We start from the raw sequence: 17616 nt of genomic DNA, 5'->3' as shown, positions 1-17616 counted from the left end.
TCTAACCCAGCTCTGCCCACACCAGAACATTTTGTGCATGTGTGCGTGTGTGTGCGCATTACCTGTCACCATCAAAAAATGTATTGCTGATTAAAAATGCTGATTCTACTATATGCAGATAGGTAAAGACTCCTCATAGACACCTAGTCATATAATAATAAAGAAAAATAACTCATATTTATATAAAACTTGATCTTTCCCCTAAAACAAATTTGTGAGGTTGAAAGTAAAAATATTATTATCTAAATTATAACAGATGAGGAAACTAAAATGCCTTTCTCAGAACTAGTCAAACTACAGAGCCAGGATTCAAACCCGGGTCTTCTAACTCCAAACGCAGCATTCTTTTTATTACTGTATAGCACTCTGCTATCAGATGAAGACACACTTGGTTTATAAAATGGATCATTTCACAGCATTTAGCTCTATTTGAAATGAGCTCATGAAGGGAGGCAGTGATTATAGAGGGGAGCTGGGTGCTGATCCAGCCTCTGCCTCTCCCTACGTGTGCAACATTGGACAATCTACTTAACTTCTCTGAGCCACGATTTTCTCCTTGGTAAAATTAAGTCTTAGACTAGATGACGTCTGAGGTCCCATCTGGCTCTAAATCTATGATCCTACAAATTCAGTTGGTTACAGTTTCTATGACCCCTCTCCCAAATCACAAGAAACCTTTACATACCCACATAACTAAGCATTTGTGTCAGTCTCTTATTAATTTTAGAAAATGAAACTCATATATTAAGTAGCTAGGTGCCAGGCCAGGGAATACAAAGACAAAAAAACCCCCTCATTCCCTGGACTCAAGGAACTTACATTCAATTAGGAGAAACAACACATAAATAGATACAAAATATCAAAGTAAATATACATATCAGGAAAAGGTAGAAAGCACTAGGACCTGGGTGATCACGGAAGGCTGCCTGTAGGAGGTAGAACTTCAGCTGAGCTTTGAAGAGAGCAGAGCATCTGCTGGACAATGTCCTGGGGTGTGAAGGAAAATAGTCAGGAGTTAGAATTCATTCCCAAGCTGCTTTGCCTCCTGTTACTAGAGAATTGTGTCCATGTGTGTGTTTCTGCAGACTTTCCTTCATCATCCCCTTTTTCTAACTCACAGAATGCACTGAAGGCCCTCTTGACCTGGTATTTGTGATTGATGGATCCAAAAGTCTCGGAGAGGAAAATTTTGAGATTGTGAAGCATTTCGTCACAGGCATCTTAAATTCTCTTGAGATCTCCCCCAAAGCAGCTCGAGTGGGGCTGCTGCAGTATTCAACCCAGGTCCGCACAGAGTTCACCCTGAGGGACTTCCACACTGCCAGAGACATGAAAAAGGCTGTGGCCCACATGAAGTACATGGGCAAAGGTTCCATGACTGGGTTGGCCCTGAAGCAGATGTTTGAGAGAAGTTTTACAGAAGGAGAAGGAGCCCGGCCACCTTCAGCAAGAGTGCCCAGAGTAGCCATTGTGTTCACAGATGGACGCGCCCAAGATGATGTCTCTGAATGGGCAAACAGAGCCCAGAGGAATGGTAATCTTGGATTATTGGATTGTGTGTTATTTATATTCCCCCAGGGGTAACGCCAACATCAGTAATTCCCCCAAGCTATTAATGACAAATGCCAGTGATTTCTGTAGCACTGTGAAGGTCCGTATGGTGCCCTTCCCTCATGAACAGCACTGTAAGGTAGGTAGTTTGAGCATTATCTCTTTTTACCAGAAGAGCCCAGTTACACAGCTCGAGAGGGAAGTTTCATTCATTCATTCAACAAATGATTTATTAAGAGCTGACTGGGTACAGGATGCAGTGATAGACACTAAAGAAGATAGTTTCAATAAGAAACAGTCCCTGCCTTCACAGAGTTTATAATCTAGTAGGGATGATAAACCAACACAGAAAGCTACACAGATGTAGGATCTAATCTGCATCAGTTAGTTACAAGATAAAATGCTATGGGGCACCTGAGGTCTCCAGGCACCCAAGTCCATCCTACACTAAGTTACCTCTCATGAACCTAACATAGGGGCCAAAGGAAGCCTAGACAGTGGGTGAAGGTCTTGTACTACCACCATAAAACCTTACTATCCTGCCCCCTAGTGGCCTTAGGGAGTTTACTCAACAAGAAGGGTACCTCCAAATCCTCGTTCTGCAAGAGACCCTTCCAGGAGGCCAGTGATAATGTCAGTATATACATTGATGATTCAATTAAACAAACATTAAGCACTTGCTATGTGTCAGACCCAGTGCTAGGTGCTAGGAATACAGAGACAAAAACAAAAATAATGTTCTTTCCTCAAAGAGATTTTCATTCTCCTGAATATGAATAATCATGTACTAATACTTATCAGCTGCAGTTGTATTCTCCATGGGAGAGAATAAACCTTTATTGCCTGAATAAAATGTCTAGTCAGGAATAGAAATTCTAACCTTCTCTAATAGTTTTCATTACTGTACACATTCAGAGTCTCTTTTAGAAAGCAGTGTGTACATTAAAGAGGCAGTCAGAAGACCAAATCAATTAATTTCTCTGAGCCTCAGTTTCCGTGGACTCAGTTGTCTCTGAGGGTCCCTTCCAGCTCTAAATCCTATGATCTCAGTACCATGAAAGCAATAGTTAACCCTGGGCTAGGGGAATGATTTTGGCTAGGAGGAGGAAATAGTTGACTTTTTAAAAATGAAAACTTTGGAGAAGAGAGCTAATCTAGGTTTGTTCACTCAGTCAACTTAAGTCCAGCCCTAGAAACTTTCAAATTAAAGTGTGATAATTGTTATGTAGAATGTAAGCAGCAAGTTTGTGAGGTAGATGAGCATTACCTTCATCTCACAGAAGAGAAAAGTGAAACCCAAGAGAGGAGAGATCCCTTGCTTGACTTAGCCTAACTACTAATCCTTTCCAGATGTACTTGTGGAAATCTGAGCTCACTAGAGCTAATAGCAATAGCCTTTCAATATGTAGACACCTGGCTGGGGAAGGGAACCGTCATGAGTTGTATTTTCCTGTATGTGTACAAAGCCAGCTTAATGTTTGACTTCCATTCCTGGAAACATTCTAAAATGTTAAAGGGATGGATCATCAGCATCTAGAAAAGGAAGCAGTGATCACAAAGAGCCAGCATGGCTTCATCAACAACAGGTCATGCCAGAATAAATGTATTTCCTTTTTTGAGAGGGTCATTAGACAGATAGCCTGGAGGGTGCCATATACATAATTAACTTAGATTTTAGCTGAGATTTGGCAAAGTTTCTCATGCTGTTCTTGTGGAAAATATGAAGATTAGATGATGGTATAATAATGTGGTTTCATGTCTAGGTGAATGACCCCAAAGAGTAATCTTTAATGGTTCAGAGTTACCTTGGAAGTGGAAGAAGGTCTCCAAAAGCCACCCTGGTGATCTATGCTTGACCCTCTGAGGCTTAATAGTTTTATCAGTCACTTGGATAAAGGCACAGACAGCATGTTCACCAAAGATTCAGATGACAATAAGCTGGCAGGGATAGCTAATATACCAAGATAAAAGAGACAAGGTTAAAAAAAAAAACCTCAATAAGCCAGATCATTAGGTTGAACCTAATGTGGTCAAATTTAATGGTGATAAATGTAAAGTCGGAACTTGGATTCCACAATCAAAGTTCATCTAAAAAAACTCTGGAGACAAAGTTTCATAGAAGTCAGCAATGGGACACAGAAACCAAGGAAGCCAATGAAGTCTGGTGCTTCCTTAAGACAGACAAGGTATCACTCTCCCACACACCAAAGTGGTTTTTGAAGATCTTTCCATCCTTCCACAGACCTCCCAGGGTTCTCCTAACCTCCGAGAATTTTGCCTCATATTTGAAAAACTTGAGGCCAGCTGCTCCCTCTTCTCCCCACCCCTCATCACCTATCACTCAGATGCTTTCCACTACTTTCTCCCCCTTCACCCCTGTCTTACATGAAGATGTGACCCTTCTCCCTGTCAATGCCCACCCTTCTATATGCACAAGTGATTCCATTCTGTCCCATCTTCTCCAGCAGTTTGCTATCTCCATCACCCTGACTCTCTCGTTAATCTTCAATCTCTCTCTGCCTACTGGCTGCTTTCCCACTGCATATCTCTCTCAGTCTCAAAAAACTTTCACTTGATCCATCTATCCTTGCTACCTGTCATTCTACATCTCTTCTCCTTTTTGTGGCTAAACTCTTTAAGAAGGCTGTCTACAATCAGGGCGTCCTCTTCCTATCCTCTCACTTTCTTCCTAACTCTCTGTTGTCTGGCTTTTGACCTCATCATTCTATTGAAACAGCTCTCTCCAAATTTATCAGTGACCTCCTAATCACTAAATCTAATGTCTTTTTCTCATTCCATGGCCTTCTTGACTTCTCTGCAATTTTTTTACACCATCAATCACCTTCTTCTCCTTGATACTCTCTTCTCTTTTGGTTTATGTGGCACAGTCCTCTCCTGGTTCCAACTACTCCTCAATCCCCTTTGCTGGATCTTCATTCAGGTCACTCTTGCTAACTGTAGGGGTCTCCCAGTCTGTCCTGGTCCTCTTTTCTTCTGTCTCTATGCTATTTCACTTGGTGTTCTCATCAGCTCTGATGGATTCAACTAACATCCTTATGCAGATGATTCTCAGGTCTATTTTTCCATTCCTGATTTCATTTCTAACCTTCAGTTTTGAATCTTCAACTGCCTACTGAATGTCTCAAACTGGGCATCTTAAACTCACTATGACCAAAACTGAACTTATTATCATTCCCTCCAAACCTTCCCCTCTTCCTAACTTTCAAATCATTGTCAGGGGTACTACCATCCTCTCAATCATCCAGGCTCACAACCTAAGTGTCATCCTTCACTCCTCACTCTCACCTCCCATATCTACTCAGTTGCCAAGTCCTATTGTTTCTACCTGCATATCATCTCTCATATACACTCCCTTCTCTCCTCTGACACAGCCACCACCCTGCTGTAGGCATGATAGAAGCAGCAATCTCCTGGAGGAGATGGGATCGAATGGGATCACTTGTGCATGTGGAAGGGTGGACTTTGGCAAAGAGAAGGGTCACATCTTCATATAAGATAGGGGTGAAGGAGGAGAAAGTGGTACGAGGCTTCTGAGTGATGTGTGATAAAGGGAGGGGCTCACCTCATCACTTCACACCTGGACTATTGAAGAAATCTATTGGTTTGTCTCCCTGACTCAATTCTCTCTCCATCCCAACATATTCCATACTCACCTGTCCAATTGATCTTCCTAAAGTGCAAGTCTGATCTATTCAGTCAACTCTAATAGCTTCCGATTGCCTCCAGAATCAAATACGCAATCCTTTGTTTGGCTTTTAAAGCTCTCCATAGCATTGCCTCTTCCTACATTTCCAACTGTCTTATGTTTTTACATGCCTCACATGTACTCTGTGATCCAACGACACTGGTTCCTTCCATACGACATTCCATCTTTTGACTCTGGACATCTTCACTGTCTGTCTGTCCTCCATGCCTGGAACTCTCTTTCCTCTCATTTTTACCTCCTGGCTTCCTTCAATACCTTCTACAGAAGCTTTTCTCAGTCCACCTTAATCTTAATGCCTTGTGAGCTTCTTGAGAGCAGGGACTATTTTTTGCCTTTCTTTTTATTCCCACCACTTAGTACAGAACCTGACACATAGCAGGTGCTTAATAAATGTTTATTAATTGACTGAAAAAAAGAAGCAATTGTTTCATTAGCCCTTGAATAACCAAGAGTTAACTGAAGCAATATTTTCACTGCCAAGAGCTAATGAATTTAATTATTGTTATATATAATTTTTTTAAACCTTAAAATAGCAGTTAGCCTTTTTAGAAAGCTTGTCCACAAATTCACTGGGCTCCCAGACAACTATGTTGAACTCACATAGCTACTGACCTTTCATGGACACAGAGGACAGCACAACTTTTTGCCATAACTGAAAATTAACTACTTAAAGTGATTCTATGAATCTGAACTAGTGAGTTAGTCTGGGTACTAATCTATCTATATTATACAGAAAAGCAACCAAACATTAATATTTAGAAATGCTGGAGTCAAAGCAGAGCTCAGGATGTACCCATACTAGAAGAATAAAAAGTTGTACATTTTTTCTTAAAAAAATTTCTTTTTTTTGAATTATGAATTGAACAAATGCCAGCAAATTCCAATATACAAAGAACTGGTAAAGACGATATACATGAAACTATGAACTTCTGTCACATGCAGTTTTTTAAAAATATATATTAAATTCAGCATAGTAGCACCAACACTTTCCTTATCTCTGTCCCCTTCTGAACTTCCTTTTGCTCTCTTTGTGCATTTTTAAAATTTTTCATTGACATTCCTTTTTTTCTTTTTCATTTTTGACATTGTTACCACTACTTATCAAATCTCCTCCCATATTTTCTTTTCCCCTCAAAAAAGAAACCCTCTCTTACAATGAATATCTTGTCACCTTTAAGAAGCATTTTAATTTTATTAGTAAAGACCTTGGAAGCAACCTGCAACCCTTCTTCAATTCAATACTAATATTGGTATTACTAGTATTACTAATATTAGTAATGCTAGTAATTAGTAATACTAGTATTAGTCAATAGTCAATAGACACTTATTAAAAGCTTACAATATGTCAGACACTGTCCTAAGTGCTAAGGATACAAATACGAAAAAAGAAAGGCAGTCCCTGCCCTTAAGGAGCTTACAACTAATAGAAGACAAAATACAAAAGGACATTTAGGGGGTGGGGGGATGAGGAGGATTTCCTGTCATGGGGCATGGTAAAGAAGTCTCAAAGTAGTGAAGCCAGATGAGAAAGGAGAAATCTAAGCTGAGTTCTCATCTTAAATGGAGGTTTGGAGTTCATGGCCCCATCCTCCAATCAGAAAGGAAGTAGGTAGTGATGAGGTTAAGTACTAAGACTGATGAGACCTTACAGGATGAGCAGGATCTATAATGAGCATCATGGGGCAGGGCAGAGAAGTCAGTTAGAGAAGTCCCAGAGTAGTGAAGCCAAATGAATGAGGAGAATTGGGGGACAAGAAGACAATCTCGGGTTTTCTTTATTTAATTTTTTTTGTCCCGGAACAACTTATGTAATGGGGTTATATAGTTTTATTTCAAATTCCTTAAAGATCTTTTCCTTTTCAATAGCAAAGCCTTGATCTTCTAGGAGACATAAGTATGTGATGACGCCTGGCAAATTTGGAAGCTAGCCCAGGAAGTCAGGGTTGTGGTGGTGGAGATTCTTTTCAGCAGGACTGGGGGCAAAGAGGTTAGATGACAGGTCCTGGGCACTACCTGGATCATTTATAAATGGGATCAGAGATTTAGAATTGGGAGGGACTTTAGAGACCATCTAGTCCAGTCCTTTTGCTTTAAGAATAAAGAAGTAAGGACTCAGACAGGTTAAGAGATTTGATCAAAGTCACACAGGTAGTAGGTAGCAAAGTTGGGATTTAAAATCAGGTTCTGTGACTACAGATCCAACACAATTTCCTGGAAATTCTCATAAAATAAGTTAGCCTCTCACAAGATGGATGATCACATGACAGAAATAAGAATGTAAGAAATTCTGAGCAGTAGTCCATTCAGCTCAGGATTCTCTTTCTTAGTGTGGCACCAAGGAATATTTTAGGGTAAAGCATGGTCACTCTCTATAAGATGCTCCCTCTAAATATTAGGGATGTCTACTCAACAGTCCTGAGTTTGATTAATGAATGTAATTGTCTAATTTATTAATCTTCCATGAATTCTCAAAGCCATTCTTGAGCTTCATATTTTGAGACTTTATTCCTTGGGGTAACAAGTCAAAAAGTTTACTTAACATTGTGTGAAGTAAATCTTCAGTAAGGTCCTATTCCAGTCTCTCATGATGTCATGGAGTGTCAATGACCAAGCCAAAGGAGCACACGCTCTGAGTACCACCAAGAAAGGTCTCAAGTGTGGTTTCTCTGATGACTGCATGTCTGTTATCTGAGGATCAGCTCATCTAAATGTCGGCAACTTTTGAATGCCATTTACTGGTAGAAAAGGGATTTCAGTCTATGTCACCGAAGGGCAGAGCATCAAAGTAATGTAAGCAAAACTAATTGCAGAGACAGAGTACTGACAGACTAGAAACAGGATTAAAGAATCAATGCATAAAGAACAAATGGAATAAAAAAAGTTTAGCAGTCATAACTTTAAATGTGAATGGATTGGATAATCCAACAAAAAGAAAGATAGTGACATAAATAAGAAAAAACTAAGAACTCTGTTATATATAAGAAACAGCTCTATAAATATAGATAGATACATACAGAATAAAAATTAGAGGTTGGAACAAAATTTACTATGCATATGAAGAGTACAAAAAAAGAAAAGTAGGAATTGCTACCCTACTTCACCAATCAGTGAAGTAAAAACCCACACAAATGAAATCATAGATCACTGAAGTACCCTCTCTGGGCTCAGTCTCTTAAATAACAATGCCCCAGTAGGTTGGGTCTCCAGTCAGTGATTGCCCCTAAAGAGTTGTAATCTCTAATATCTATGAGCCCCATTTGGTGGTTTCCTCAATATCAACCAATCATATGATATCAGTGGGCTTTTACAAGAGTAGTTACTGAAAAAGTATTTACTGGGAAGATAAGAAGTTATGAAAACAAGAGGAACACTCTCCTCTTGAATATACAAGGTCCATGGGAAGAGTGGGCTCAGGATTAAAGTACAAAGGTAGTCAGGCACACATGTAGAAAACACATGGGATTAAGTGATACTTCATGACTCCTGGCCCTAGGAGTTCTTTTCTTACTTCACAGAGTCCCTATCAAGTTCACTTTGGGAGGGGAGGGTGCTATATCAGCAATGGCCATATTGCTCCCTTGCTCAGCTGGGAAGTCTCTTATTGGACACAGTGTCTCAGCTTATGGGTCAGTACATTGCAAGGCTGAGTCAAGCAGGTCTCTTTGATGCTGAACTAGCTACTCACCAAACTCGACTGTGCCACTACCAGTTCCAGTGGTCTTTACTACCAATTCTGGTTACTAAAGGAGCCTCTGATGCTTCCTCCAACCTTCTGAAGATCACAAGATCATAACTTGATCAGTTCCTTCTCCAGATACTTAATCATCTAAGATAAGGAAACAACAAACCAAAAAGAAACAGTAAACATGCACTCAAGGATATGTTCGCTAGTTTGGTGGGAAAAAGTATCAGCTGCCTTTCCTTCCTCCCTACCAGGTCATAGCAATTCTTTCTTATTTGTAAGCCACAAGGGAAGAGAGTGAGAGCTTGTCCACTCAAACATTTTGTATGCAGACTCATGTCCAGCTCACTCAGCCTCTACTTAGCCATTGGTTCTTGTGGGTTCATACCATAACATGGTATGGGTACCATACCATAATCATATATCATATATCAACCTGGAGTCATCGTGGCTGAAACTGGCTTCTGAAGTTCCATGTGCTGGATTGGCAGCAGGCAAAAAATATTATGTATACACTGTATAACACACCAGAAAAGCCAAATCTGTGACCTCACTGGTCAGTCCTTCATTAACTACATAAAATACCCCTAAAGTATCATGTATCCTAATGCTATCTTTTCTCAAGTTTCAAAGTAGTAATGCCTCATTTTAATACTATGGGGTTTGGTAAATATTCACTCATTCATTCAATGAGCCTTTTAAAGTGTCTGTTGTGTTCTAGGCACTGTGCACTGCATAAACCTCACCCAGCACAAAGGGATAAAATGATTCTTGAGTGACCCTTCCCAGGGCTGAGTAAAGGTTCATTACTCAATGATCGTAACCTTCCTGCTTCCCCCTGTCAATGCCACTTCCCATCCCACGAGTACTCCCCTCATGCATAAGAATGAACCAATGATGGTAGAAAAACAGAATGTAATCATCACTAATAACTGCTAGGATCTCTTATTACAATAATAATGATAGTTAACATTTGTAAAGCTCTTTAAGGTTTGTCAAGAAATACATACACACGTATATATACAAAGATACATATGGCAAAGAGCCTCATGTAAGCGTATATATTTTGTTGTTGCTGTTGAGTAGTTTTGGTCATGTCTGACTTTCCATGAACCCATTTGGGGTTTTCTTGGACAAAGACACTGGAGTGGTTTGCCATTTCCTTCTCCAATTCATTTTAGATGAGTAAACTGAGGCAAACAGGGTTAAGTGGCTTGCCCAGGTTACACAGTTAATGTCTGAGGCCAGATTTAAACTCATGAAGAGAAGTCTTCTTGATTCCAAGTCCAGTGCTCTATCCATATTGAACCAATAATCAATTTATCCCATCATAGGAGATACATGTCTTCCAGAACCTTAGAGTAAGACCTTAACTACATTGTTTTAATTTGTTTTGTATCTAGGAATAACCATCTATGCTGTTGGAGTAGGAAAAGCCATTGAAGAAGAATTACAGGAAATTGCATCTGATCCCCCTGACAAACATCTCTTCTATGCAGAAGACTTCAGCACAATGGGAGAAATAAGTGAAAAACTCAAGAAAGGAATCTGTGAAGGTGCCAAATATAAACCTGATCAGTGACAAAGGAGAGGGAGCAGCAGGAACCTCCGTATTTCCTAGATTCTTAATCTATTCTTTAGGATCTCCAGTGCTCAGTAGCTTTTTATTTTTTTAAAAAAATGTTCTTTCAAGTTGGGAAGAAAATAATGCTTGAGAGAACCAAAGAACATCAGGAAGAGGGTCTAGAGATTGAGAAAAAGTCAAGTACAGGCATGCCTAAATAGTGTTGCCCCCCCCCCCATATTCTCTCACAATAACATTAATACATTATAATCAAGCACTACCATAATTGACCTGAACATTGTTGCAACAAACCCAATCATCCAGAAGTAAATGTTGTTTACATTCCAGCTGATGGAGATTAAGAGTCACCTGCCTCTAACTGGTAGAGATGAGAGTAGTCTTTAATACATGAACCAATCAGAAAATTGTTGTTGGCCAGATCCAGGATGGTAGCAATGATGAAATATAAAAGGTGCCCACCTGCACCATTGCTTACTCACCCCCCAATCCCACCCCTTCTCTGCTACTCAAAACACTCATCTTTCCGTTTTGACAGAAACCAATCCTAAGGAGAGAGAATGGGCTGATACTGGGAGTTGCTACTTTTACACTAAAGATGAACCATATTAAGCCCCCAAGGGAAGACAAAATTGTGGGAGAGTGATGAGGCTATGAAGATATCATAGAGTCAAACCTCAAATCACTCTCCAGCATAAACACACACACACTCACAAACACACATCTACACACACACCTGAGCCTCCTCAAGGACAAAATAAGAACATATGTGAGGCCAGCCTCTTTCACTCTGTATGATGTCCCAAGTGAGTAACAACCAGCCTTAGGTATGGAGGAAGAGTAGGATAGGAGGAGGAGGTATCACCATTATAGAGATCATATAGTCTCAATTCCCTGTAAGCTTTATTTTCAGCCTTTTGGTAATGCATTTATAACATTGTTCCTGTGGAACTAACCACCCCCTAAAACATTACTTTGCCTAATGTTCTATTTTCATGGAACAAATTAACATTAGGTAGGGAGATATTCCTGCTTAAAATGAAACAAATTAAAACTTGGCTAGCTAATCAAAGCTAAACCATTTTAAGTTTCAGTGGATAGCAAAAAGTACAGATTGATGCAGATTTTATGTATGTCTATGCAACTGAGATGGAAAAGGGTCAATGGAAAAATGTCCTTCCAAATCATCATTTATGACAATGAGTTTCCACTCATAGGAAGTAACACTACTTTATGTTTGTATAACTCTTTTATACCTTTCCAAATGCTTTCATATACATTATTTCATTTATATGAGATCATGGAAAAGGTTGAGAACTCAATTCAATGCAGAGAATATATATTACGTGCCTCCTGTGTGGAAAATGCTATGCTAAGAACTAGTGACACACAGGCAAAAATGAAATGGTCCTTGCCCTTGGAGAGTTTAAATTATACTGGAGAGACACACTATGTACAAAGATGTGTAACTACATAAAGTTATCCAAAACAGTTTCAAGAGGAAAGGGATGCTAATAACAAGGGGTGGGAAAGGAGTTAAGGGGAGTTAAGGAGTCAGGTAGGGAGAGAGATCAAGAAAGGCCTCGTGAAGGAACTGCTAATAATAGAGAGGGGATATCAGAGCTAGGGGTGAGAAGTGGGGAGAGAGATCAGGAAAGGCCTTATGTAGGGGGGTAGTGCCTGAGCTATGCTTTGAAGGAAAGTAGACATTCTTAGAGGTGGAGGTGAGAAAGAGAAGCATAGAGAAGATGTATGACTTCTACTTGGGGAACGCTTTGACTATTCTATTTTTATAGCTTTAATAACGATCTGAAAGATATATTCATAATCTCTTTTGTTCTTTTTGTGACTTATAAATAGATGTAAAGAAACTCCAACAAATCTGGATATGTTATTACTTTCTCATAAATTCTCAGTTCAGTCAAGTACACCAGATCTACCCTAAATTGTATGATCTATCCTCAAGAAAGGGGAACCAAACTAAAGCGAGAGGAGGAAGAAAGTTCCTCCATGTTTTATTAGGCAGATGATGTATTAAAAGTACAACAAATACCATTATCCATTCCAAGTTGGTCATCAGGAAAATGTCATGCAGTATGTACTATCATCATTCGCTTCTTCAACTGCTTTTCTTATGACATTCCACCCAATTTCTTTAGGACTAATATTCTGGTGGATGGTCTTAAGTGAGAGATGTTGCCTTAGCTTGCAGGCTTCTTTTATTAGAGAAAATTTCCCTGATTTCATCTGCCTGGCATAGGGTACTGAGGGCCTTTGGAAATTTTAAAGTTCAGAAAAGAAAACAAAGTTAGTAATTTCAGTCAGAAACAAAAGGGTAGCCACTCTGCAGCAGTTCTCAACACACACGCACACACACGCACACACACCACCACTACCACCACCACCAATGAGGGATCTAAAGGGTCTAAGCTGCACTCACACTTGAACCACAGTCACTATTCTCTACAGCCTTGGATCTCTGAGTCTTATTCCTTCTTGGTCATATCTTTCCTCCTAGCTCTAGAAGACTCAAGTGGGAACCAAGACTCCCCAGCAGGTGATCTTCCCAAGATGGCCCAACAGCACCCAGGTAAATAAAAAATGTTCTTGAGTATTTCATCATTCTATAGCAAGGGTCAGCAAACGAAGACCAGAATGCCAAATCTGACTACTTCCTGCTGCTATACAACCTTGGAACTAAGAATGGTTTTTATATTTTTAAATAAAGGAGGGTCTTTTTTCACTTTAAAATGTAAAACCATTCTTAGTTCACTGGCCATACAAAAACAGGATGCAAGATTGGGTCCATGGGGTATAGTTTTCTGACCCCTATTCTAATCCAAAGCATCATAAAATTTTAGAACTGGAAAGCACCTCAGATGTCATCTTATCTAACTCTCACATTTTCCAGGAAGGAGATGAGGCCAATAGGTTACCTGACTTGTCCAAGATCCCATGGCAAAATCAACACTAGAACCTAATTCTCATAACTTCCAATTCAGCCCTATTTCCAGGACACTATAAAAATGTTCTCAACTTCTTAAAGAATAGTGTGGACTTATAATTAGGACCAACTAGGTACAGATCCTTTATCAGACACTCACCACATACCACGGGTAAGTCATTTAACTTTTCTGAGTCTCAGAAAGACCCAGTAATAAAACCCATGACATCAAATGTCTATATGCTAATGAACAACTTTTGGACAAAATGCAAGATGAATGAGATAACCAAAAACGAGGAAGAAAATTTGATCACAGTTCCTCTAAGATCTGGCACCTTGGTTGGAATAGGTTTCCTCTGGGTGAGTATACCTAAAGAAACAGGCCAATTAAAGGGGGAAGGGAAAATTCCCCTTGCACTAAGAAGATATACTTATACGAGTTCAAGTCTGACCATATATACCTAGTATCTACATGACCCTGGGCAAGTCTGTTTGTCTCCTTGTCCTCATCTGTAAAATGAGCTGGAGAAGAAAATGGCAGACCACTCCAGTATTTTTGCCAAGAAAACTCCAACACAGCCACAAAGAATCAGACATGACTGAAATGGCTGAAAAACAGCAATACTCACAGAAGGAAATCAAAACACAAGAAGGGGGAATCTGGGAAGGAACAAACAAAACCAATTATGTTATCACACTAGGCCAAAGACCACCTGTGCCAAGAGAGAAAGTAGATGAGGCATTTGGAAATAAAGCACAAGACTGAGATTGAAATATGATGTAGTAGTAATGTGGAGCCTTGCTTATACACGTCAGCTAGAGCTTCTCATCTGACAAAAGCAATGAGCTAATAACTTCTTGGCTTGCCATAGAACAGTCTCAGACTTAAGAAGTTAGAAGAACCAACAAGGGGAAATTCTCCTCTAGATCTGATTCTCATTAACATGCAAGAACTGATTGCTGGTAAAGAACGGATGAGAGGTGAACACTGTCTCTTAGACTCTGTGATAGAAAATAGAAAAATGGTAAAGAGATATGCGGGAACAGCTAGGTGACAAAGTGGATGGAATGCCAGGCCTGAAATCAGGAAGACCTGAGTTCGAATGTGACCTCAAAGCTATCTGTGTGACCCTGGGCAAGTCACTTAACACTGTGTGCCTCAGTTTTGAGAGGAAATGGCAAACCACCCCAGCATCTTGGCCAAGAAAATCCCAAATGGGGTCACAGAAAGTCAGACATAACTGAAAAATAACTGAAGAAAGGGATACAAACAGGCAGTTTTCAAAGGAAGACAATGAAGTCTAAAGACCAGTAAGTTTGACTTTGATTCCTGGCAAAAATCTAGAACCCTTTATTAAAGTGATGGTTAGCAAACATCTAGAAAACAGCCAGTGTGGCTTCAGCAAAATCAAGCCATGAGTAATTCATTTTATTTCCCATTTTGTCAGGTGGCAGTCCATTTGCCTGAGTAGAGGGCTCCAAATTGCAGAATCTTAAAGTATTTAACTGGTAGATAGGAAAAATATTGGAGATGGAGCTTTACCTAGATTCTGACTAAATATTTGATAATGTATCTCGTACAATTTTTGCAGAAAAGATGGAGAAAGGAAGACTGGATAGTTGTAGTTTTAGATGAATTTGGAATTGGTTGAATGGCCAAATTTAAAGAGATATCAATGGTTTCAGACCACCTTGGAAGAAGTTTCCCGGGAATTTGGTGCTTTGCCCTGTTTAACATGTTCATCAGTGATTAGGATAAAGGCATTAATATCATGCCTATCAAAGTCCCTACTGAAACGAAGTTGGAAGTTATAGCTTATATACTCAGTAACAGTCAATATCCAAAAATATTTTGATATAGTGGAATCAAGTTAAATGAAATTTAATAGGGTTAAATGTAAAGTCTTACACTTGGACTCCAAACATCTACTTCACAAATACATGAAGGGGAAAGGTCTAGAGACAGGCTACAAGTTCAGTATGAATGAGCAGAGTGGTTGAACAGCCAAGAAAGAGAAAGTTATCTCAACTGTAGGATTAGAGAGACATAACTTCCAGGAACACAGAAGTGGCAGTCCCACTGTGCTCTTCCCTGGTCAGACTACATCTGAAATACTGTGTCCAGTTCTTGGTGCTGCCATGTTTAGGAAGCACATTGTTGTTCTTGTTTGTCCTTCGGTCTTGAAGAAAACCATGACATCAGGGAAGTAATGTCATGACATACAAGTGAATTGGATTTAAGTGAGGCAGGGCTGTGCAAAGTCACCAGCCTCACTTTCTCCTCCGGAGTCATCTAAGTCCAGTGGCAAGATATAGATCAGGATGACTAAAGATGGCCCTGGATGCAGTGGGAGTCCTTGGCCTGTTTTGGCAAGCTAAGGAATGTTCAGTAGAGGACACTAGAATAGTGAAAGTCCTTGAGTCTGTGCCAAAGAAACATCATTTGAAGGAAATGGGGGTGGTTAGCCTGGAGAAAAATTTAGGGAGCACATGATAGTAGTCTGTAAGTATTTGAAGAGCTGCCTTGTGAATGAGGAATTTTATTTGATCCATTTGGCCCCAAAAGGAAGAACAAGGAGCAATGGGAAAGACCTTGTAAGGGCTTGATGTCAAGAAAAACTTCTTAATTCAAGATATCCAAAAGTGGAATGGGCTATATTGGGAGGTTATGGGGTTCCCTCTAAAAGGAGGTCACTTAGATGACCACTAAGTCACTAGCTTAGTGGTTGGTCACTAAGTTGGATGGCCACTAGCCAAATATGTCGTGGCAGGAATTCTTTTTCAGGTGTAGTTTTACCTAGAAGGGCACCAAAGTCCCTTCCAACTTCAAACTTCTGTGGGTCTACAAAATGGTTTGCATTCAGTCTGCCTTGGTGGAGGGCTATAAAGTTGCATGTCACTGAAGTATTAAAATTGATGCCTTCACTCATTATTAACTCCGGCAGACCTAAGAATGGAACTGAAAGAATTAAAAGGAATAAGAAACACTGTTTTCATGTACATCAAAGAGAAAGCATAGAACGATTTATGCCAAATACAGTTTTCTTTTTTCAACTAGATGACATAGAGAAATTGTGAATCATTTATTCCACACTTATAACCCTACTTGGTCAATGGTATGCACTACAGATGGTCTTTATTGCCACAGTTCTCCCCCAAAGACAAACTACACGACATCAAGGCAGGAATACTAAGTGCCTCTCCCTACTGATGATCGTTTCGTAGCCAGGTTTGATCTCAGCTCTCTCTCTGTCTCTCTCTGGGTGGTCTCTTGCAGAACCTGAGCCAGTCACCATAAATATCCAAGACCTACTTTCCTGTTCTAATTTTGCAGTTCAACACAGATATCTCTTTGAAGATGATGACCTTTCACAGTCGACATTGAGGCTTTTCCATTCAACCAAAACAAAAGGTAATTCCAAGAGATATGTATTTAAAGTGATCTAGTATAAGTCTTTTAGCTCCCCAGTCAAATGAGCATCAAAGAAGTGAACAGAGAATAAGAGATTTAGAACTGGAAGGGACTTAGGGGTCATCTAGCCCAACTCCTACATTTTACAGAGGAGGAAACTTAGGCCTAGAGAGTTTTGTCCAAGGGCAGCAAAGGTGGGATTTGAACCTCCTCCTCTGACTCCCAATCCAGCACTATTTCCCTTGTGCCACAAAGAACTAGGGACAGGAAAGTAGGTAGCTAGGTGACATAGTAGGTGAGGTGAACTTAGAATCAAAAAAGAACTAAATTCAAATCCTGCCTCAGATGGCTATGTGACCCTGGGCAAGGCACTAACTTCTCTCGACCTCAGTTTCCCCATCATAAAATGAGGATAATGATAGCACCCACCTTTTACAGGGTTGCTATGAGGATTGTATGCGTAACACTTTGCAGACGTTGAAGTGCTTTATAAATGCTAGCTGCTCCTCCTCCACCTACTACTGCTACTGTTGCTGCTGTCATCACCATCGTCATCATTATCGTTGCTGGAAAACGAAAAGAGGAGAAAGCCTAAACAGCGTGAAAAGTAAATGGACTGCCTAAAAGGAACCTAGAATAAATGAAAGGAGTTAATAATAACTTGTACTTTAATATCTACAAAGTGTTTTACAAATATAATCACATTTGATCCTCACAC

General features: G+C 39.9%; 1 protein-coding gene across 3 annotated transcripts in view; it reads left to right on the top strand.

The window, feature by feature from the left end:
* The window catches only part of MATN2 (matrilin 2), a 203856-nt gene that overhangs the window by 182828 nt on the left and 3412 nt on the right, over window positions 1-17616 (top strand). For 2 of the 3 annotated variants that reach the window (XM_072603435.1, XM_072603434.1), the window contains exons 14-17: window positions 1121-1534; window positions 10364-10516; window positions 13061-13132; window positions 16764-16898. In XM_072603435.1, coding sequence (XP_072459536.1) covers window positions 1121-1534; window positions 10364-10516; window positions 13061-13132; window positions 16764-16898 — 774 coding nt within the window. The remainder of the gene's footprint in view (window positions 1-1120; window positions 1535-10363; window positions 10517-13060; window positions 13133-16763; window positions 16899-17616) is intronic. The other variant, XM_072603436.1, reaches the window with a different exon arrangement.

The sequence above is a fragment of the Notamacropus eugenii genome, chromosome 4 (genome assembly GCF_028372415.1).
Source record: "Notamacropus eugenii isolate mMacEug1 chromosome 4, mMacEug1.pri_v2, whole genome shotgun sequence".
NCBI lineage: Eukaryota > Metazoa > Chordata > Mammalia > Diprotodontia > Macropodidae > Notamacropus > Notamacropus eugenii.
Note: the sequence above shows the minus strand (reverse complement) of the source record. Positions and strands in the feature narration are given on the sequence as shown.